General features: G+C 53.4%; 1 protein-coding gene across 4 annotated transcripts; it reads left to right on the top strand.

Annotated features, from left to right (window-relative positions):
- The first annotated feature begins 92 nt into the window (after positions 1 to 92).
- ARNT (aryl hydrocarbon receptor nuclear translocator) lies at positions 93 to 19,756 on the top strand. 4 transcript variants are annotated; one of them, XM_063421048.1, is made up of 23 exons: positions 93 to 220; positions 5,586 to 5,691; positions 6,795 to 6,839; positions 7,618 to 7,662; positions 8,559 to 8,603; positions 10,443 to 10,656; positions 11,057 to 11,270; positions 11,337 to 11,402; positions 11,515 to 11,614; positions 11,941 to 12,006; positions 12,112 to 12,197; positions 12,597 to 12,673; positions 12,834 to 12,968; positions 13,394 to 13,468; positions 14,241 to 14,392; positions 15,270 to 15,380; positions 15,557 to 15,632; positions 16,053 to 16,170; positions 16,473 to 16,572; positions 16,979 to 17,132; positions 17,335 to 17,494; positions 17,947 to 18,098; positions 18,645 to 19,756. In XM_063421048.1, exons 1-23 carry the CDS (start codon positions 196 to 198, stop codon positions 18,732 to 18,734), a joined length of 2,412 nt encoding a protein of 803 aa, XP_063277118.1. In that variant the 5' UTR covers positions 93 to 195; the 3' UTR covers positions 18,735 to 19,756. The 4 variants fall into 4 exon arrangements, with proteins under 4 accessions (XP_063277118.1, XP_063277119.1, XP_063277120.1 ...); XM_063421049.1 differs by lacking the exon at positions 8,559 to 8,603; XM_063421050.1 differs by lacking the exon at positions 11,337 to 11,402.
- Positions 19,757 to 21,090: the final 1,334 nt, after the last annotated feature.

The following is a 21,090-nucleotide window of genomic DNA, read 5'->3' as shown; positions in this document are numbered from 1 at the left end:
CTCCATCTGGGCCAATAGCAGTGCTGCGTCTCGCCGTGTCCCTCCCTCCACCCCCCGGTTGAACCAATAGGAGGCCGGCGTGGCGCTGGCCCCGCCCCCGTGCCGGCGGGGCGGTGAGGCCGGCGGAGGTTTTCCTGCGCCGCCATCTTGGGCCGGCGGAGCGGAGGAGGAGGGGGCGGCCCGGGAGCCCCCGCCATGGCCGCCACCGCCGCCAGCGCGGGTGAGCCCGGCCGCGGCGGCACAGCGGCGCTGGGGAGCGGACTGAGGGGTTACGGGGAGCTCAGGGAGGGCATGGGGGCGCTGAGGGGGTGCGGGGGGCCGAGAGGGGCTCTGCGGGATGAGTGCGGGCTGAGGGAGGCCTGAGAGGACCCGAGGGCTCTCAGGGGGCCCTGGACGGCTGAGGGCGGCGCTCAGGGGCGGGGGGCGTCATGAGAGGGACCCTCAGCGGTCCCTGGAGGCTGAAGGGGCCCTGGAGGGGCTGACAGGGGCGTGAGGGGCCCGGACAGGGGCGTGAGGAGGCCGCGGAAGCGCGGAGGGGCAGCGCTGAGGGGGCTCCGCGGAGGGGGAGAGGGGATGGCGGGCTGGGGACACCCCTGAGGAGCCGGGGCTGTGTTCCCTGGGCTTGGGCTGCTTGCGGCAGCCGGGGGCTCCAGGAGACCCTCGGGGTGGGGGTCCCTGCATTTGGGGTCCCTGGGCTGGGTCTCCTTCATCGCTCGTTTGGATTTGTTTTCCTTGACGGCTGCTGTCGGGTTTAGCCCCTTTTTGAGCTGCGTTTCGCTGAGGTTTTCTTAATTCCCAACAAAAGCTGCGGGCCCGGTGTGAAGGTTTGGCACAGATCTCTCTCAGAGAGGCTGGAGCACAATGTTCCCCCAGCCTCAGGTTGGTCCCCAGAGTCGCAGCTCAGGAAGCCGGGAGCTGGCGATCCCAATTCCTGCCAAAAAACCCCTCCAGATATGTGATTTTATCAGTTTTCTGGCTAAACTTCTCTGAAGTGAGCTTGTATCCAGATTAACCCAGCATCTGTGAAGTTGTAATGGATTTACAACGTGGTGGCTGAGGTCAGAATTTGAGCTTGTTTGTGTTTTGGGGTGGTTTTTTTGATGTTAGTTTGTGCTTTGGGGCTCCTCTTGTGGCTTTAGGGTCCTGCAATGTGCTCACGTTTATCCAGGAGTGTTCGCTGACACTGCTGAAGGATTCTGGGGTTTTATTTTAACGTTTTGGGAAGGTTTTGTGGCTTTTAATGGTGACAAAACGCATTAGGGACTCGGACCATGCAGTTTAGGAGGAAGGAAGATACTTGTGGGTTTAAACTGTATCTCCAATATTTGTGGAAGTGGACTCTCCGTGGTTTTTTGCACAATAAGAAAGTTTTAAACTCTGAAAGAAAAGAATTTTCAACATCTGTGTTTAATATTTATAATCATGGGCAGGGTGACCAATATTCACTCAATGCTTTTACACAGAGGGAGGGAAACACACAAACAGTAAACATGGAGATTAGGAGAATAAATTCTGAAGAATTCTCACAAATAATGTGGGTCTTCTTGATGTTAAAAAACAGACTTCTGGGCTCCAGTGAATGCTGAGTAATGCCCCAAAATACCCAGGATGTCTTAATTTCAATTCCTTAGCAATGGAAGAAACATTCTTTTCTTAATTTCTATATTTCTTCTTTGAGAAGGTTCCCATGGGGATGAAAGTGCTGAGCTGGCATTGCAGGGGAAACTCAAACAAGCTACAAACCTCCTGCTTACTTCAAAAAATTGATTTAATGTACCCCAGACACAGAAATTGAGATGTTTAGTGAATAAAAACCATAAAAGCAGAAATATCAAAGTGTGAGTGAAATGCAGAGTAGTTTTAAGGCTGGTTTATCTGCTCCCAGAACTGCTCCAAACTTTTTGGGGAGCTCACAAATGGGTAAATTTAAAGCAAATCTTGTGAGATTTGATCTCCAAACGTGAGCCTGGCAAATAACCCCCTACTAAAGCTTCTTCAGCAAAAAGCACCAGTTTTGTACAATAAAAAACGTATTTAAAAGCTGTCTCGTAAATCACAGCTGGGAATATTTGCTGCAGTTTTATTTTGGAGCCTTTTTCCCCTGTTGGGATGCCAGTGGTTGCAGCAGAGCCTTTCCCAGGAGAGCTGGAGCAGGGGGTTGGGATTTACACTCCAGACTCTTCCCTGCTCCTCTCTTCTGGCCTTAATTAGATCCAACACATGCAGGGAGGCAGGGGTGGCGTCTGGGAGGGGCTGGGACACAGACCAGGGATGGTGGGAACCCCCTGGGACCTCTTGGAGCTCTTGACTGGACCCTTCCAGGGGCAGTGACTGCAGCCCTGCCCTGGGCAGCCCCTTCCAGTGCCCTTCCCGGGACAGGGAATTGGGATTTTCCCTGATACCCATCCTGAACCTCCCCTGGTACAACCTGGGGCTGTTTCCTCTCACTCTGCTGTTCCTGGGAGCAGAACCCGGCCCCAGCTGGCTCCAGCCTCCCTCCTGGGAGCTGAGCAGAGTGAAAACTCCACCGTGTGCTCCAGGAATTCACCCCAGTGCTGAGGGGCTCCTGTTTGGACTGGGGAGAACACAGAAACTGGGAAGGAATCTTTGTGTCCCTGTGGGTTTCCCAGAAATCCCAAAGGGTGAAAAATCCAGAGCTATCCCCATGCCCCTCCCTGCCCGTGCTGTCCCTGGTTTTGGGAGGGTTTTGGGAGGATGCAGACTGTGCTCTCCCTGTTTTTGGGAGGGTTTTGGGAAGGTGCAGCCCGTGCTGTCCCTGGTTTTGGGAGGGTTTTGGGAGGGTGCAGCCCGTGCTCTCCCTGTTTTTGGGAGGGTTTTGGGAAGGTGCAGCCCGTGCTGTCCCTGTTTTTGGGAGGGTTTTGGGAGGATGCAGCCCGTGCTGTCCCTGGTTTTGGGAGGGTGCAGCCCGTGCTGTCCCTGGTTTTGGGAGGGTTTTGGGAGGGTGCAGCCCGTGCTGTCCCTGTTTTTGGGAAGGTGCAGCCCATGCTGTCCCTGGTTTTGGGAGGATGCAGCCCGTGCTGTCCCTGTTTTTGGGAGGGTTTTGGGAGGATGCAGCCCATGCTGTCCCTGGTTTTGGGAGGATGCAGCCTGTGCTCTCCCTGTTTTTGGGAGGGTTTTGGGAGGATGCAGCCCGTGCTGTCCCTGGTTTTGGGAGGGTTTTGGGAGGATGCAGCCCGTGCTGTCCCTGGTTTTGGGAGGGTTTTGGGAGGGTGCAGCCCATGCTGTCCCTGGTTTTGGGAGGGTGCAGCAGGGGAGCCGTGGCCACCCTGGCGCTCCCTGCAGAGCACAGCAGTGCCAGGTCCTGGTGCCCAACCCCGGGGTCTGTCCTGGGCTTGCTCTTGAGCCACGAGAGGGAAAAGTTTCTCAGTGGGAAGCTGAAGCCTGGGGTGAAGCTGATCCCTGCCTTGGGCTCCTGGGAATCCTGAAGGCTTGAGGAGCAATTCCCTCTGTCCCCTCGGCCCTGTGGGGAGAACAGCGCGCTGTCACTTCCTTCCCCTGCCCGGAGCGGAAATTCCTCCCCCTCAAGAAAGGGATTCTCTCTCCTCTGTGCTCCAGAAACTTCATTTCTGTTCCCACCATGTTCAGATACAGCTGGGGAAAAGGAGGAACCCTCCTGACCTGCTTTATTCCCACTTGAAACTTCATTTTGTTGCACAAAATCCTTTGATGTCGCATTGGGATTTCACTTGGGAGTAAGGCGTGGGGCACAGCGGCATCTGAGCGATCCAAAATCATGCAGAAAGGAGATGGGGAAGGGTTTCCACTTCTGATTCTTTGTTCTCCAGATGTATTTTTGAATTCTAGAGGATCCTGGTGTTTTGTTGCTGGTGTTGGATGGGCTGTGCTCACTCCCACTGCTGCTTGGGGTTGTTGTTGTTGGCTCCTGCAGCTGCCAAGCCTCGAGCTTATTCCATACTGTAGTCACCCCTGGGAAATACTATGGATTGGCAAAGAAAAAGCTTCCTCAGCAACGCCAGCTGCTTGGAGGAAAACAAACCAGGCAGGCAGAGAGGCTGGGAATGTAAATGTGGTAAAATATGTTTAATTTTGGCAGAAATAGCAGAAATCTGGGAGCGTGTTTGCTGTGAGGTCCAGGCACACCGCGGACTGTACAGCTCCACTTTTAGCTGTAAATAAACCAATATCCAACTCTGGAAGTGAAATTAAACTATTCTTGGACTGAAATCCGGCTCTGAGGAGTTGAGAAGAACTTGGGAACCCCAACATAAAGCCCATTTTTTCCCTAATTCATTAAACCTGACCTCAGTTCTTCACTTTGTCCCCCAGGCTGGAGCTGTTTCCTGCCTGAGCTGCTCCCAGTGCTGCCAGGGGTGGTTTGGGAAGCCCAGCACTGGGATTTTTGGGGATGTCTGGGTAGCTTTGGGGTCTCTCTGTTTTTATAAAGCAGAAGAGGTTTGGGGGCTGCGTCAGGCTCAGTTTGCAAAGGTTGTGATGGAGATTTTCGGGCTGGGGCTGTTTTGGGGCAGTTTCACAGCACAACAGTTAAAATAAGCACAGAGCTGACTTATTTCAGGAACAGGAGAAAATGGTGTATAATGGATTTTAAAACTGATTTTCTGATGTGGAACAGACTGTTTGAATGTAGAGGAGCATTGGTTGGGCTCTGATGCTGGGATGTAGATTCAGCATCAGCCACACTGAGCAAGCTTTGAACAACTGCAGACCCTGTTACCTGCATTCCTGAACAACCAGGATTAGGGGAAAATACAGGAAAAGGGAATGCTGGAATCAGACTGGTTTGGGGTGGAAGGGACCCTAACCTGGGCCATGGCTGGGACACCTCACACTCGTTCAGGGAGCTTCCAAGCACTTGTGGAAGTGCACAGGCAGGCCAGTAAAGGTGCCTCTGGTGCCCACTGGTCTGTACTGGTGAAGACCAGAAGTGATCAGCTGAGCAATGTTGGGTTTTGAGCTGTTTTATGAGGCTTTTGGTTCATTCTTTGTCTCAGATTAGGAAACAAACCCTCTGCAAGTTGGTGTCATCAGGGAAACTCGCAGCTCTGCTCCTCCTCCCTCCTTCATGGTGCAGCCTCAGCCCCTTCCCTGCTCCCACCAGGCTCCTCCTCCCTCCAAGAAGAGACCACATCTTTTAATTTGGCAGCCTGAGCTCTGCAGCCGGGGAGGCAGCGAGTGCCCCACGCAGGGAGCTGAAAGGGCACAGCCCCTCCCTGCCCCAGACGCTGCTGCTGGCACACAGCTGCTGCTGCCGGGGGCGTTCCCCTGAGCCAGAGGGGCTTTGGCTGGTGCTGGGGGCTCCCCCTGACCCTTTCCCCTGAGCCAGAGGGGCTTTGGCTGGTGCTGGGGGCTCCCCCTGATCCATTCCCCTGAGCCAGAGGGGCTTTGGCTGGTGCTGGGGGCTCCCCCTGATCCATTCCCCTGAGCCAGAGGGGCTTTGGCTGGTGCTGGGGGCTCCCCCTGATCCATTCCCCTGAGCCAGAGGGGCTTTGGCTGGTGCTGGGGGCTCCCCCTGATCCGTTCCCCTGAGCCAGAGGGGCTTTGGGTGGTGCTGGGGGCTCCCCCTGACCCTTTCCCCTCCTGTTTAGAGATGGCATCCGACGTTTCCTCGCTGGGCGCAGCCGTCGGCGCCGGGAGCTCGGGGTCGGGAGCCCAGGCTGGAGGGGCTCCGAGGCCCAGCAAGAGGCGGCCCGGGTGAGTGAGGGAGTGCTGGGGCTGGGGGAAAAGGGCCGTTCTGAGGGAGTTCTGGTCTCCAGAAAGAGCTGTCAGCCTCTGCAGGGGCTGCTGCTGAGGAGTTTCCTGGTTCCTGCAGGTGGGCTCTGTGCACTGCTTTCCCTTTGTGGTTGGATCCTTGTGCCAGCTGCACCCCTTGAGGAGGGGGTTAAGTGACATCTTCAGAGGGGATTAAAAGCTTTGCACCTCACAGAAGGAGCAAATGCACCGCAAGGATTGAGAGCAAGACAGGAGCTCCTGCAAGGCCTGGGGAGCAGAGAATCTGGGTTTGGGGGCCTTGCTCCAGCCTCTGCAGCTGTGCTGTCCCTGGGAGGGGCAGGGGGAAGCCACACTGTGCTTGTGGGAGGCTTTTTGTTTGCTGAAAATGCCTTTGCAAATTCAAAGGGACTTGAGTGGCTGTTTCCAGATTTCTGGCACGAGAAATTGCCTCGTAGTTTTCAAGCAAGCTGAAATCTGTCTCTGTGCCTGTCCCAGTCACTCAAACCCTTTCCTTGAGCTCTGTTTGCTGATGCTCCCACTCCCCTGCAGCTCTCCCAAGCTTCCTGCCTGCTGCATCCACAGTTTTCCATCCCAAAAGGAAAGGTGAAACATCTCCTGTCCCACCACACGAGCTGGTCAGAAGGGGGGTCTGGCCCTGTGTGAGCAAACACTGCACAAACTGAACTTGAACTCCAGGAAGATTTTACCCTCTTCTTTTTTTTTGGTTTTTTAATTTTAAATGCACGCAGTCCAGGCTTTTGAGCTGGGAATGCTCCATTTGTGGGCTCTTGATGGTCCCTGATTCTCCCAGGAGATCCAGGCTTTTGGAACAGAAGGTTGGGATGCAGTGGATGCTCCAAGTGGGTTTTCTTCCTTTCAAGCTGTTTTTCCTTGCTCTGTTCCTGGTAGACACCTAATAGAAGCCCCTTTCCAAACTTCATTGGTTGTTTCACATTAGGATCACTAATCTGCATTGGGATTACTTAATTTTTCTTTTCAGGAATCATCTGCATCCATGGGGACAGACAGAAAAATAATTTAAAGGAGAAACCACTTTGTTAACTTTGTTATCTTCTGTTTTTCAGGCTCGATTTTGATGATGATGGAGAAGGGAACAGTAAATTCCTCAGGTGAGGGAGAACATGGCAGCAGGACAGGAGTTTCTGTCCTACAGTCAAGCTGTGTCTGTGTGTTTTTCTTGGAGCAAGATCTTTCTGCTCCTCTGACTTTTCCTCTCTGGAAGCAGTGGGATTTGCTCCAGTGCCTCAAACTCTTCCCTTTCTCCCAGTCAGCAATATTCCTCCATCTCTGTGGCTTTTGTTACTGCCTCAGACATGGTTAATTAATCCTCATCTGTTGTAAGGATGCCTCAGTTCCAGAGACATCCTTATTCCTGAGGAGCTGGCGAGGCTGTGGGGATCTTCTCGTGCTCCATATGGAGCACAGAAGAGTTGGAATATCTCGTGTCATTTATCTGTAGCCTCACTGCACGGTTTAGGATCGATAACTCCAGTGACACTGGAATTCCCTGCATTCCTGTGCTCTAAGGATGGCCACGGAATGGTTTCAGGATGATGAATGTAGGATTTACCAAGAGAAACCCTTGCACGGAGGTTCTGGTTTAGGCTGCCTTTACCTCCCAAGTGCAATTTAATCTATTTTTTGGTATAGGATTAAACTGAGTGTGACCCCACCACCCTTGATTGGAATGTGGCATGGAAAACCCCGTGGAGGTGATGCCAGCAGCTCACCCGTGGTGTTGGGAGGGATCAGGGAATTGTCCTGCATTGCTGAAAGCTGGCCTTTGTCACCCCAGGCATTGCTGTGGGAGTCATTAAACCACATTTTTCCAGTGGGTTTTGGGAAAGGAGGAAGTGTCAACACTTTAACCTCTCCCCCTTCTCCTAGATGCGATGATGACCCGATGCCAAACGACAAAGAGAGATTTGCCAGGTAAGAATTGGATGATTTTAAAGCTTTTTGTGCCAGAAATCCTTAATATTAGAAGGACTGTGCAGCACCCTTCTCACAACCATCTCTCTTCGAAGGTGCTCCAAGGGATCCACACACACTTGATGTTTTTTGGGCAGGTTCATTGGGTGTGATGATGACATTCCTCTTTTTCACCATTCCTTTCAGCTCGGGCCTTGGACTCTCATTCTTTTCTCCTGCTCGAGAAACTTGCAGAGACTCAAGTTCCCTGCTTAGTACAAGTTTTCCTTGAACAGGGTTTCCTGGCACACGTTGTGATTTGTGTGTTTTGTGGGAATTACACAGAAGCTCTGCAAATTGGGTGTTTTCTGGAAATTGTAGGGAGTCCTTTGATCAGTTTTTGGTGTCTAACAATATCTCTGAGTGTTGGGACTGAGCCCGTGGTATTTTTACAGCTGTTTGAAGCTCTGTTCCCTTCTCTGGACATGCTCCAGCCCATCAGAGTCCCTCTTGCCAGGAGGGGCCCAAAACTGTCCCCAGGATTTGGGGGTCCCTGTCCTGCTGTTACCTGCCAAAGGGCTCCAGGGAATTCCAAGCTGGGATTCTCCAGCTTTTTAAGTGGTTTGAGTCCTTCTGAAGTCAAGCAAATCAAAAATATGTTAGAAACATCAGAATACTTCTAATATTAGAAATAAGCAAATTAGGTCACAGCCTCAGAAAATGTTTTAAAACCCCAACACATCAGGCACCAATTTAATGTGGAATGTTGCAAACTAATGACTTTTATTTTATTGCATTGCTCCTCTGCAAAACAGACCTGTCCCTAGGCTGGGTTTCCTAGTCCATCTTTCCATTTTTTTTCCATTTCTTTCAACTTTTTTTCCGTTTTTAGCTTAGCTGGCTAATTTTATTTTTAGGTCTGATGATGAGCAGAGTTCAGCGGATAAGGAGAGACTTGCCAGGTAGGAGAATGGAGATTTCAAGCATGGACAAGCAGAGTTTTTCCTTTCCTTAATGTTTCTCTAGGCATCCCTTCTCTTTTTTCTTCTTATGTTTTTCCCCGTCCTCCCCTCATCTGCTGCAGAGGATTATCAGACTCCTGGAAATGGCTGTGGAATTGGGATTAGGAGGGGAAAGGCATTGAGGAAAGGCACACCTCATCCTTGGAAGAACGTTTTTAGGGAATACATGAAAGGATTTATTCACCAAAGGCCACAGGGTTGGGCTCCTGCCTTCCTTTGCTAACGTGTGCTAAATACAGTTCCTCTTGTCCTGGGCCGAGGTGCCAGGGAAGGTTTTGTGTCCTTGGAATGCCGTTGGATTCTCAGAAGAGGCAGGAAAAGGTTAGCTCAGGTGTTAGCTCGGGTGTTTTCCTTCCAGGAAGGGTGGTGTCACTGCAAACAGGATTTAATTTTTCCCCAAGTTTCTATTAGTAATTAATGAGAGACTGTGCCTGGAACCACCAGAACAGTCACCTGGAATGCTGCACCAGGAATCCAGGAGGGGCCCTGGGCCTCTCCAGCTCTTGGAGCCCCTTTAGGCCCTGCACAGCTCCAAGGTTTCCCCCAGGATGGACAATCCCAGTTCTTCCACCCTTCCCTCATGGCAGTGACAGTGGGCAAGTGAAATGTAAATGTCTGGTGATTCTCCAGTAGCTTTTGTTGAAGGATCTTTGTTTTTCACACCTGAGCTTGTGAGTTTAGAGAAGCTGCCTGACTCAAGGATGAGGTCACTAAATGTCTGCACACACCTCGTGGTGATAAATCTCCATTTTTGTATTTATCCTGTTTATTCACCTGCCTGTCCTTGCTCCTTCCAACACTTCCATCTCATTTCACTTCCCACCGTGTGCTTCCTTGCACCTGATCCATCCCTCTGTATAGGAAACCTGGCTTTTGAGCTCTGTTTTGGAAAACCCACCTTAGGAACCCAGTTAAATTATGTATTAATGGAAAAAAAGAACCAAGTTCTGCTCTGTGGGACTGATGGGAACTGCGCCCTGTGAGCCATAGGGGTCCCAAGAGCCTCTTTAGGTGGCAGCAGTGGCTGCAGGGCCTCCTTAGAGGTCGGTGCCACCACCCAGGTGTTTCCTGGTCTGCCCAGGTTGGTTGGCCTTGGCCATCTGTGCAGAAATGACGAGCAACCTGCTGGGAAGCTTTCCCTGCTGGGACAGTGAAAGGGCCTTTGCTGTCACTGAGAGTGGCTTCCCGAAACGCAGCTGATGCAGTCACTCAGAATCCTGGGCTGGGGCTGCAGGGAGCCTTGGAGCAGTCACACACCTCCACTAGCCCAGGCTGCCCAGAAGAGCGGGTGCCCAGGTTTTATCTGCAGACCTGGTGGGGCTGCAGGGAGCCTTGGAGCAGTCACACACCTCCACTAGCCCAGGCTGCCCAGAAGAGCGGGTGCCCAGGTTTTATCTGCAGACCTGGTGGCTCTGGTGGCTCTGGTGATCTCACCCACCCTCGGGTGGACAGCGCTGAGGTCACTGCAGTGAGGTGACCCCGCCTGGGGAGCAGAGGAGCAATTCCTTTGGCTTCCTGCAGCGCAGTGTGGTGGACGGGGAAGGTTAGCCCAGCTCCTCGCTGTCCCAGGTTCCAGGGAGCTGCTGTGACTCTGAGGAAGGTCCAGGTGCAGCCTCTCTCCTTGCCCTGTCTCCGTGTTCCCTGTGCACGCCCAGCATGTGCGGCTTGACTCCCAGTCTGTGTGTGTCACACCCGTGCGAGCGCTGACCTGGGGACCTGTCCGAGCCCCCAGCCCTGTAACTTCACCTTCCTCCTTTTGTCCTCCTGGGGCCCTGGCAGGGAGAACCACAGCGAGATCGAGCGCAGGAGGAGGAACAAGATGACGGCGTACATCACGGAGCTGTCGGACATGGTGCCCACGTGCAGCGCCCTGGCGCGCAAGCCGGACAAGCTGACCATCCTGCGCATGGCCGTGTCACACATGAAGTCCCTGCGGGGCACTGGCAACACCTCCACAGATGGCACCTACAAACCCTCCTTCCTCACCGACCAGGTCTCTGCACATTTTATAAAAAGTCCCTCTTCTGCTTTTTATTAAGCCTCCTTAAGGTCCTGGAAGGCCACAGTGAGGTCTCCCTGGAGCCTCCTGCTCTTGGCCTGATGCTGCTTTGTGGGGAGATCAGCAGCTGGAAATCCCTCCATGGGGAAGGGTATTGAGTTACAAACCAGGGCAGAGAGATGTCTTGCAGTCAGTTCCTCTGAATGAGCCATTTTTCTGTGCTAACCTTGCTGGAATTTTTGGCCCTCCCCTCCCAGGTGTTTCCCTGCCTGACGATGACCCCGACGCTGGCCAGGGCAGCAAGAGGGGAAAATTAAACAACGGGTGGGGGGAAAAGTTCCAAACCCAGGGCGTGTTTTGGCCGTGGAGCTGAGAGGTGTCCGTGTGCCTGCAGGAGCTGAAGCACCTGATCCTGGAGGCTGCTGACGGGTTCCTGTTCATCGTGTCCTGCGAGACGGGGCGCGTGGTCTACGTGTCGGACTCGGTGACGCCGGTGCTGAACCAGCCGCAGTCCGAGTGGTTCGGCAGCACCCTGTACGAGCAGGTGCACCCCGACGACGTGGGCAAGCTGCGGGAGCAGCTCTCCACCTCCGAGAACGCCCTCACAGGTACGGCAGCCGGGCCCGGCGGGGGGAGCGCCCGCGAGGACTTGGATTAAACCCTTCCCTTTGTAGAGGGAACCAAGCCCTGGGGCCTTTCTACCAAGGATGCTGCAGCCCCCCCCGAGAGTGCATCTAAAGGTACCACCAGTGACACTCGTGCCTGTTCCCAGTACGTTACCTGGTGCCACTCCTGTCCTGGTGCAAGGACTCCCAGTGCAGCAGCATCTCCTGTTTTTTCTTGTCTTTTTAGGTCGTATCCTTGATTTGAAGACGGGGACTGTGAAGAAGGAAGGGCAGCAGTCCATGAGGATGTGCATGGGCTCCCGGAGATCGTTCATCTGCCGAATGAGGTAGGAGGGAGGTCCCTGAGGAAGCCTCTGAGCCTGAAGCCAAACTTGCTCCCTAACCCTGGCCCTTCCACGCTTTTATTTCAGCTTTTTTTGGGCTCATTTTGATACAGACATGACAGAACGTGGCTGAGCTTTCCCTACAGTCAAATCCCTGAAATGTTTGTTTGCTCTGTTGTTGTTGAAGATCTAGTTTAAAGTAACCATTAGTTTTAACCCCAAGTGTCACCTCCTTTGAGTTCTGCTGAATGAAATTCCTCTTATTCAAGATACCCAAATTATTTTCATGTTGCTCAAGAAAGATCAAATCCTTTCTAACCCTGCTGCAGGTGTGGCAACAGCTCTGTGGATCCAGTCGCTGTCAATCGTCTCAGCTTCATGAGGAACCGCTGCAGGTAAATGAAATAAATATCATATATACATACAGCATATAAACAGCACAGCTAAACACCCTGCCTCACCTTCCCCCACTTCAGCACAACCCGTTTCTCTCTCCCAAGGAATGGTTTAGGTGCAGCCAAGGATGGTGAACCTCACTACGTGGTCGTGCACTGCACGGGCTACATCAAAGCCTGGCCCCCAGCAGGTGAGGATTCACTTCGTGCTCAGGCGGGCTGGGTTTAGGAGCACATGGGCTGAAGTTGCCATTCCAGGGGCTGAATGTGCCAGGAGGTGCTCTGCAAACATATCAGTGACTTTTATTGTAAGACTGACCTGATTTTTGCAGGTGAAGCAGCAGACATCTCTGTCAGTAGAGGATGAAAATAGTTTTGAACTTTCTGATGTGCAGCTTTTGCTGAAATTCAGAGGTTTTCGTTCCTTCTGGTGAAAAAAGGGATGGGGAGCACCTTAATATACGAAATCCCTCCATGGGGAAGGGTATTGAGTTACAGACCAGGGCAGAGAGATGTCTTGCAGTCCGTTCCTCTGAATGAGCCATTTTTCTGTGCCAACCTTGCTGGAATTTCTGGCCCTCCCCTCCCAGGTGTTTCCCTGCCTGACGATGACCCCGACGCTGGCCAGGGCAGCAAGTTTTGCCTCGTGGCCATTGGCAGGCTCCAGGTGAGTGCCCTGCTCCCCTTCCCCAACGCTGCCTCGTCCTGGGAGCCCCCAGATTTAAACTGTTCTGTCTGAAGACGTTCCCCGATCGCCACAAATCCCAGGGCAGGGCTGGCAGCTCGGGGGCAGCGAGGGTTGGTGACTGTCCCTGTGCTCCTGGCAGGTGACCAGCTCCCCCAACTGCACAGACATGAACAATGTCTGCCAGCCCACAGAATTCATCTCCAGACACAACACCGAGGGGATTTTCACCTTCATCGACCACCGGTGCGTGGCCACCGTGGGCTACCAGCCCCAGGTGAGGACCTGTAGGAGCTGTTTAAGGAAAATGTGCTCTTTAAACCCACTTTTCATTCTAGATCATGGCTCTGCTTGTCCAACAGAGCTGATAAACAGTGCCCAGGGCTTAACCCACACATGTGTTTCTTCTTCACTGGTTGCTTTTCCATGTGTTTTTCCAAGTCCTTTGATCATGGCAAGGCTGGGTGTCTCTGGATTATGTCAAAAGTCAATTAAAGCAATTCTTGCCTCAAATTGAGTTAAAGATCAAACATTAATCAACAGCTGTTGTGCTTTTCTTTTTAAAAACAGCACACCAGCTCTTGAGTTGTGTAACAGGGGTTTGGGGGGAAGGAGCAGGAACTACCTGTCCAAAGAGGATTAATTATGGAATCTGCCTGCCAGATGAACTGACTGAATCTCTCACAATTCCTTGAAAAACAGGAGCTTTTGGGGAAAGACATTGTGGATTTCTGCCATCCAGAAGACCAACAGCTTTTACGGGACAGTTTTCAACAGGTAAAAGCGTTGTAGCTGCCCTTTGCATGCAGGGTGGAATTCAGATTGGACTTCATTCCAAGACTGGAATGCCTTGGTGCTTGCAAAGCAACAAAATTGACTGGAAAACCAAGAAGAAAAACAAAGCTCAGATAACCCTCCTGTGCAAACAGTAGCAGGTTTAGCCATATCATTAAATGCAAAATAAAACAGAAGCATCTGGTGTCTTAACTCCTGAATCCAGTCTTCAGTCCAGCTCTGGCTGCTGGTCCAGCTGGCTTTTAGGGCCAGGGCTGTGGCTCCCGAGTGCCTGCTCGCCGTGGCTGAAACCCTGGTTCATCTCTAGGGCCCAGCCCAGTGCTGCAGGACCCGCAGTGGAGGTGTTTTCTTGCCCTGTTGTCGTTACTGTTATTTCTGAGGGCCTTGGACTGGTGGCAGGGCAGGTAAGGCTGCCCCTGTGCTTTCATGACTCCAAAAACCAGCTGCTCATATCCATTGCTCCAAACCGTTGGAATGGGAAGCGACAGCATGTGTTTCATTTCTTGGAGGCTTTTTCATACATCTCACCAGTGCAAGGAGATAAGAGAAGTGAAGCCAAAAAGGGGATTTTAGATTCCCCTCCTGTATCCTTTAGGAATCGAGCAATCCCGAGGGAGCAGGGCCATGTAGCTGGGGAAGGCTGAGATGTGGTGGTCCAGATGTGAGGCAATGGGCCATCGCAGGGGTCTGGAGGGGAGCTCGTGCTCAGGTTGCTCCTCCCCACCTCTGCTCTGATGCAATTCCTTTTTTCCAGGTGGTGAAGTTGAAGGGCCAGGTCCTGTCAGTCATGTTCCGCTTCCGCTCCAAGAGCCGGGAGTGGCTGTGGATGAGAACCAGCTCGTTCACCTTCCAGAACCCCTACTCGGATGAGATCGAGTACATCATCTGCACCAACACCAACGTCAAGTGAGTGCCTGGGGAGGGGTCCAGACTCACCCAGCACGGGGGAGCCTCAGCCTCCTCCCCTCATGAGCTTCCCAGCAATTTGCACAGCTCTGGGGAAGTTCCTAAGTCCCTCCAGCTCCCGTTCTGTGCTGGGCTGTGCCAGGACTACAAAGTGCAGGAATTGCAATGCCTTTGGCTGTCTTGTGTGGCTTAAAAAGCTGCCAAAATTCAGCTCCAGCAGTGCCTGAAATTAGTGAAATCTGCCTTAGAATGCTGTTGGATTCCTGTGACAGCCCAGAGGGTCCCATCTCTGGGAGTGGTCAGAGCTGCTCTCTCTTTCCATGAGGGAGCTCCACACCCCTTGCAAGGACCAAGAAATTGTGCCTGTGTTTGATGTAGAGCTGCTGGCTTGGCAAGGGCAGCTCCAGCAGGCAAACAGAAGGCTGGATTGCCTGGGAAAGGGAAATGCAGGATTTTTTTGCCATGAGGCAAAGTAGCACTGCTTCCCTGCAGGGCTGAAATCTGCTGCAGGCCTGATTTCCTGCCCCACGTCAGAGCTCTCTCTTTGAACTCCTTCCTTCCAGACACAGCCATTCCCACACCCAGAGTGCTGAAATCCCTGTGGAAGTTCAGAGCAAAGCAGCAGTGTCTGTGTGGTTGTGTTTGAGGTGTGCAGGACTGAGTATGGAGGAGGGAGGCACAACCCCCACATCTGGATCATCCTGTATTCCATGGCACCACCTTTCAAGGAAACCAAGTGGAAACTCACTCAAAACCCCTTCACTCAAACGGGGTTTTGCATCTTGTCCCAGACAGCCACGCCCTGCTGCACACAGGACCCAGCTTTGCTGCCAGTTGGGACTTTTTAAATCTCTTTTTTTTTGTGTTTTCTTTGTAGGAACTCGAGCCAGGAGTCCCGGCCTGCCCTGGCAAACTCCATGCCAAGGCCTCAGCTGGGGCAGAGCGTCAGCCTTCCCCTGGACATGGGCACGGCCCCGCTGCCCTCCAGGTCAGGAGGAGCCCGGCTCCTTTTCCCATTTCCGCCTTCCCCTCACACACCCTTCATTCCCAAATTCCCCTCTCTGCAGCCAGGAGCTCCAGGCTGACAAATCCCTGTGTAACCACCCAGAGCTGTTCCCTTGGGAATTATCTGTGCTCCCCTGTTACACACACTTTCTATTTTAGGCAGCAGCAGCCACCCCAGGCAGAGCTGGAAGTGGGCCCAGGAAGGGAGAGCTTGGCTGGCTACGAGCACTCCCAGGTGAGTCCAGAGGGATTTGGGCACTCCCTCTTGGTTGTCCTGCACTGTTTAAGTCACCCTTTTGCTGGGGGTTTAAAGGTGGTGGCACCAGGTTGAGGTGGGGTTTGAGGGGAAGGTGTTTCTGCCTTGGGTGTTGCTCAGTTCCAGTATTTATCATGTGGAATTACAGAATCATGGAACAATTTTGGTTGGAAGGAACCTTAAAGCCCATCCACTTCCACCTCCTGCCATGGGCAGGGCCACATTCCACCAGCCCAGGTTGCTCCAAGCCCTGTCCAGCCTGGCCTTGGAGACTTGCAGGGCTGCGACTGGGCATCCTGAATGGCCAAAGAAGCTCAGAATCCTGGGACAGCAGGGCCCTCAGCCGCTCCGTGTGGCCCTGCTCCGTGCCCGGGGTGCAGCTCCGCCGTGTCCGCCCAGGTGCAGCCCGTGAGCGCCGCCGGCCCCGAGCACAGCAAGGCCCTGGACAAGGCCGAGGGCCTCTTCAGCCAGGAGCGGGACCCGCGCTTCGGGGAGATCTTCCCTGGCCTCAGCACAGGTGGGTCTGCAGCACGGCCTGCTCCTCCTCCTGCTCTGCCCACCCCTCCTGCGTGTCCCTGCCGAGCATTTCTGCCTGCTCAGGCTGCAGTGGATGCTCTGAGCCCACAGAACCTCTGTGCGAGTTTAGTAGGAAATGGAGAGGAAATCAAATTTAGCAGGATTTAACAAAGTCATCTGGAGTCTGTGTCTGGGGAAGGAACAAAGGAGTCTTCCCTCACACAGACACGTCTCTTCCAACTGGTTCTCTGTCCCTGTTCCTCAGATGTCCCAGCCCAAAAATGACTCGTGCTCTCTCTGCAGACCAGAGCAAAGCCATCCCTGCCAGCACCATGCCGGCCAACCCGCCCCTCTTCGCCCAGGGAAACACCTTCACTGCTGCACGGCCCGCTGAGAACTTCAGGTGAGGCTTCACCTGCCCAGCTCCTGCCCCATTCTGTTTCCTCTGCTGTGCCTTGGACGTGCCCACAACCCCAGCAGCTCCTCTCAGTTGTTTCCAAGTACAGAATCATGGAATCATTTAGGTTGGAACAGCCCTGTAAGATCATCAGGGCCAACTACCCCTGTCCCCAGGTGCCACATTCACACATTCTGGGGACACTGCAGGGTGTCACATTCACACATTCTGGGGACACTGCAGGGTGTCACATTCACACATTCTGGGGACACTGCAGGGGTGACTGCTCCACCCTTCCCATATGGGCAGAGTTACCCCAATTGTTGGGCCCATTTCCCTTCACCAATAACTCGAGCAGAAGGATTTGGTGCCTGTTCCTGCTGTTGTGGCCTCAGCCCCTGTTCTGTTGCAGGAGCAGCAGCATGGTCCCTGCAGTGAACATCATCCCGCAGCAGCAGCCCTCGCCCTCCGGCCGGATCCTCTCGCAGATCTCCCGCCACTCCACGCCAGCTCAGGTCAGCGGGACCACCTGGGCTGCAGGGACACGGCCGGTGTTCACACCCCAGGTAGCACAGCCCGAGCCCTCAGGTGCAGGCCCCGGGTCCCCGCTGCCTTCCAGACCCTGCTCTCCACGGGATCCGTCCTGCTGCCGCTCCCCGGCGCTGCTGTGCTTCCTCCGCCGGGACTAACCCGGCACCTCCTGCCTGAGCTGAGGGTTGGGTGAACCCCTGCCTCCTCTTCCTCTCCCGTGTTTTTCCTCTCTTACAGCAAGTGGCATCGCAGGCAGTGAAGACGCGGCCGCCCTCCTTTGGCATGGGCACATTCCAGGGCACGCCGTCCTCCTTCGGCTCCATGGCAGCGCCGGGATCGACGGCGTCTCCCACCACGGTGCCGTACCCGGCGCTGGCCAGCCGCGGCACCGGCTTCGGTGAGCGGGGCCTGGGGGCCAAAACACCCTGGGAGGAGAGCTGGGAGCATCCAGCTGTGCTGGGATGTGCTCTCCATCACTTCTTGTGGATTTTGGGAGTGCCTGGATGTGGGGAGCAGAGCTGAATCTCTGCTTTGATACTGATCACCTTCAGTCATCCTCCAGCCACAGGGCTGGGCTTGGTGGTCCTTGTGGATCCCTTCCAGCTCGGGATAACCTGAGGTCATCCCAGCAGATGAATTTTGAACCGTTTTAAGGCTGATTGGGAGGAAACAAACCCCTCTGGGAGTCCCTTTGTTCTATCCCATGGCAAACACCTGGATTCCTGTGGCAGGAATTCCTGCAGGGCAGCCCTGTCCTGTCATCAGCAGCTGCCCTTCCCAATCCCACTAGAGCATTGGAGAAGCCACACTCCACAGGAGGGGTGACTCAGTGCCTGTGTTTGTGTCCAGGAGCCACGGAGGCAGCGCAGACCCCGGCCCCGTTCCAGCCCCGCGCCGACGCCGTGGGAATGTGGCCCCAGTGGCAGGGCCAGCACCACGGGCCAGGATCCGGGGAGCAGCACGTGCAGCAGCCCCAGCCCAGCCAGCCTGAGGTCTTCCCAGTAAGATGGGGCTTTTTAACCTCCCAGTCCCGTGGGATACACTGGTCTTGAAGCACCCAGAGCTTGTCCCACTGGTTCAGATCAACTGGGGATGTCCCAAACTCCTGGATAATCTGATGGAGCTGGAAGTGGGGAGGGCAGAAGTGGCTTTGTGTCTTGGTCTGTTGCAGGATCAGTGTGAAATTCCAGTTGGATTAACCCTTCTAATTCTAATTAATTAAAAAAAACTGCAGTCCAATGAAATTAAAATAATTCCTGAGAATTCAAAATCTCGCCCCAGCTTTCCCAGCAGTTGGTCATAATAGCTTAAATTTGCCTTGGACACAGACCCTGGATTCCCTTGGGAAAGGGAGCAGTTTGGTCCATGGTATCTATTCCAGCAAACCCATGGCTAAATTGCCAACATCATCATGGAACCATGGAATTGTTGAGGTTGGAAAAGCCTCTGAGATGGAGTCCAGCCATTCCCCCTAAATTCCACAACTTGAGGCTGTTGGAGGCATGATTCTCCAGTTTGATCCTGACTCTGTGCTTGTATCCTCACAGGACATGCTGACCATGTTGGGGGACCAAGGGCCCAACTACAACAATGAAGAATTCCCAGAGCTGAACATATTCCCTTCTTTTTCCGAATAAAACAAGCCTTAGTGGAAACAACCTAAAGCTCTCTGCAATGCCCACATGTAAAGGAAAGCAGCCGAGTCTTCTTCTCAAGGAACTCTCTGAACACTTCCACCTGCTGGAAGCAGAGCTCCAAGGAGGGATGGCCGTGGAGGAGGGGGTGCTTTGGACCCCTCCTCCGTGTGGGATTGTTCTGGAAGCTTCAAGACTTGAGTGCCACAAGGCCCCGTGTCCCAGAGCCGCTCCCAAGTGGATTTCTTTGGGAGGGGTTCCTGTCTGGAGCACAGACAGCCCTTCCAAACTCTTAAGGTGGCTTTGACTGTTTTTATTTCATTCTCTGCCGTGACTTTTTCTATAAAATGCAAACTATTGGAATTTTTAAATACTGGAAGAAACCCTTCCAGGTGTTATCCCTGTAAACACAATCCTGGAGGATGCTTGAGTAAGAATCCGTGCCCTGAGCCGGTGTTTCCTCCTTTTTGGAGGGATTTTGGCTGTTTTTGGAGGGTTGTTAGGGCATCTCCAGTCCAGGGTGCTCAGTGTGGAGATTCCTGTGTTTGTTTGGAGTCTTCTCTCTCCTGTGAACTGTGCAATGAAATCAGTGTGACCCGTGACCCCCCGTTACCCCGGGATAATTAACAAGCCATAAAAATATTACCCATGTAGCTTTCTTCTGGATGAATCAGTTTTCCAGCTGGTGGTTTCTGTGCTGCCACAAATTGATGTTTCAACAGGTTTTTGGGATAAAACCTGCTCCATGCTGTCCATGGAATTTTATCATGTGTAGATGAGTTCCTTGTCCTCGTTTTGGAGCTGGATGTAGGAGAATCCCAGGATTTGATCAGGGAATTGCTGAGGAACTGTATTTTCACTACATTTGCTCACTCACCATCTCCTTAAAGAAGAATTCCTGCCATGGTATGACCCTGTTGCCAGATCACAGACTGTAAGAGGAGAGCTGGAAAAGTAGGGAACAGAATGAATTTTTATATATATATATATCTATATATATAAAATTTTTAATTTTTAAACATTGACTTGGAATCTTATGGCTTTTTCTATGGAAAAAAAAACAACTCGTGCCCAACCCTGCACTCCTCAGGGCCTGGAAGAATCTTTGATTCCCTCTTGCTTCAATTCCAACAGGAAAATAAATTGCAGAGTTGGACTTGGAAGGAAACTTGGCACAACAGCAGCTGGGGAAGAATCCCAAGTTTTCCTGGAAGCCTGAGTGGAATGGGGGTGTTCCCCCCTTTCCCCTGCGTGCTGGGGGGCTCTGAGACCCCCAGGCTGTTGTGAGTGTTCACTCTGCTGGTTGAGGGCAAGAGTGGGGAGAGCCCCTCCTTTCCCAGGGCTAATTCCAGAGCTGTCATTCCTGAGGAGTATCCACGTAGGGAGCTTTGAAAGCCTTGTGGAACCAACCGAGAGATTCCTCTTGGAAGAGGAGCAGGAAGCTTTATTTTTCCCTCTCCCTCTGGAAAGTTAAGACATGAAGGTTTTGGTTTAGTTGTTTTTTGGGAGGTGGTTTTTGTTTGTTTTTTGGTTGGTTGGTTGGTTTTGGGGGTTTTTTAATTCCAAATTTCTCTGTGAATATGTGGGAACATCCCATTTGGAGACATCCTGTTATCCAGGGAGTCTGTTCCCAGCAGTAACCTCCCCTCCCCAGCACCCCATCACATCCTGGGCCCTTCCCCTGCAGCTCCTGGAGGAGGAAAATTCCCATTTCCCTGAGCCCTTGCAGGTCCCACGGCTGCAACCACCCCCAAATTTTCCGGATCCTGGGAGAAGGGAACCAACTGGAGCAGCCAAATCTGCTGGGAAGGAAGATGAGGAGGGGCTGACAGGGTTCCCAGGGGGGACAGGGACAGGGGACAGCCTGGGCCCTTCTCTCCTCTTTGGGAACTCCAGTGTTTGTCCAGGGGGGAAATTCTGCCCTGCCCTCCCTGGGGCGGCAGGAGCTGAACCCCCCCGGGTGTGTCCCAGCTCCAGCTCCCTCGGCCCAGTGGATTCCGGGCAGCAGAGATTTTCCAACCAGAGATCCCTTTTTCGAATCTTTATCTCATTTCTGTCTTGGAGGAGTGTCCCCAAATCCCCATCCCCAAACTCCTGGTTTGTCCCCCAGATCCCTTTCCCCCCAGTTTGGCCCCCGAGCCCCCATCCCACTGTTCCCCCCTCCCGTTCTGCCCCCCAAACCCCTCCTGCTCCCCCGTTTCCCCACCCCTCGGGTCCCCTCGGTCACTCACGGCCACGTCAGGGCCTCGTGCTCCGGGCGATGATTCTGCCCTGGAGCCCCAGGGTGACTCAGCCCCGTCCCCACCGAGCTTCAGCTCACATGGGGGGTGACCCCTCTTGGGGACCCCCGTGGGGAGGG

The sequence above is a fragment of the Prinia subflava genome, chromosome 35 (assembly GCF_021018805.1).
Source record: "Prinia subflava isolate CZ2003 ecotype Zambia chromosome 35, Cam_Psub_1.2, whole genome shotgun sequence".
In the NCBI taxonomy this organism is placed as follows: Eukaryota; Metazoa; Chordata; class Aves; order Passeriformes; family Cisticolidae; genus Prinia; species Prinia subflava.
Note: the sequence above shows the minus strand (reverse complement) of the source record. Positions and strands in the feature narration are given on the sequence as shown.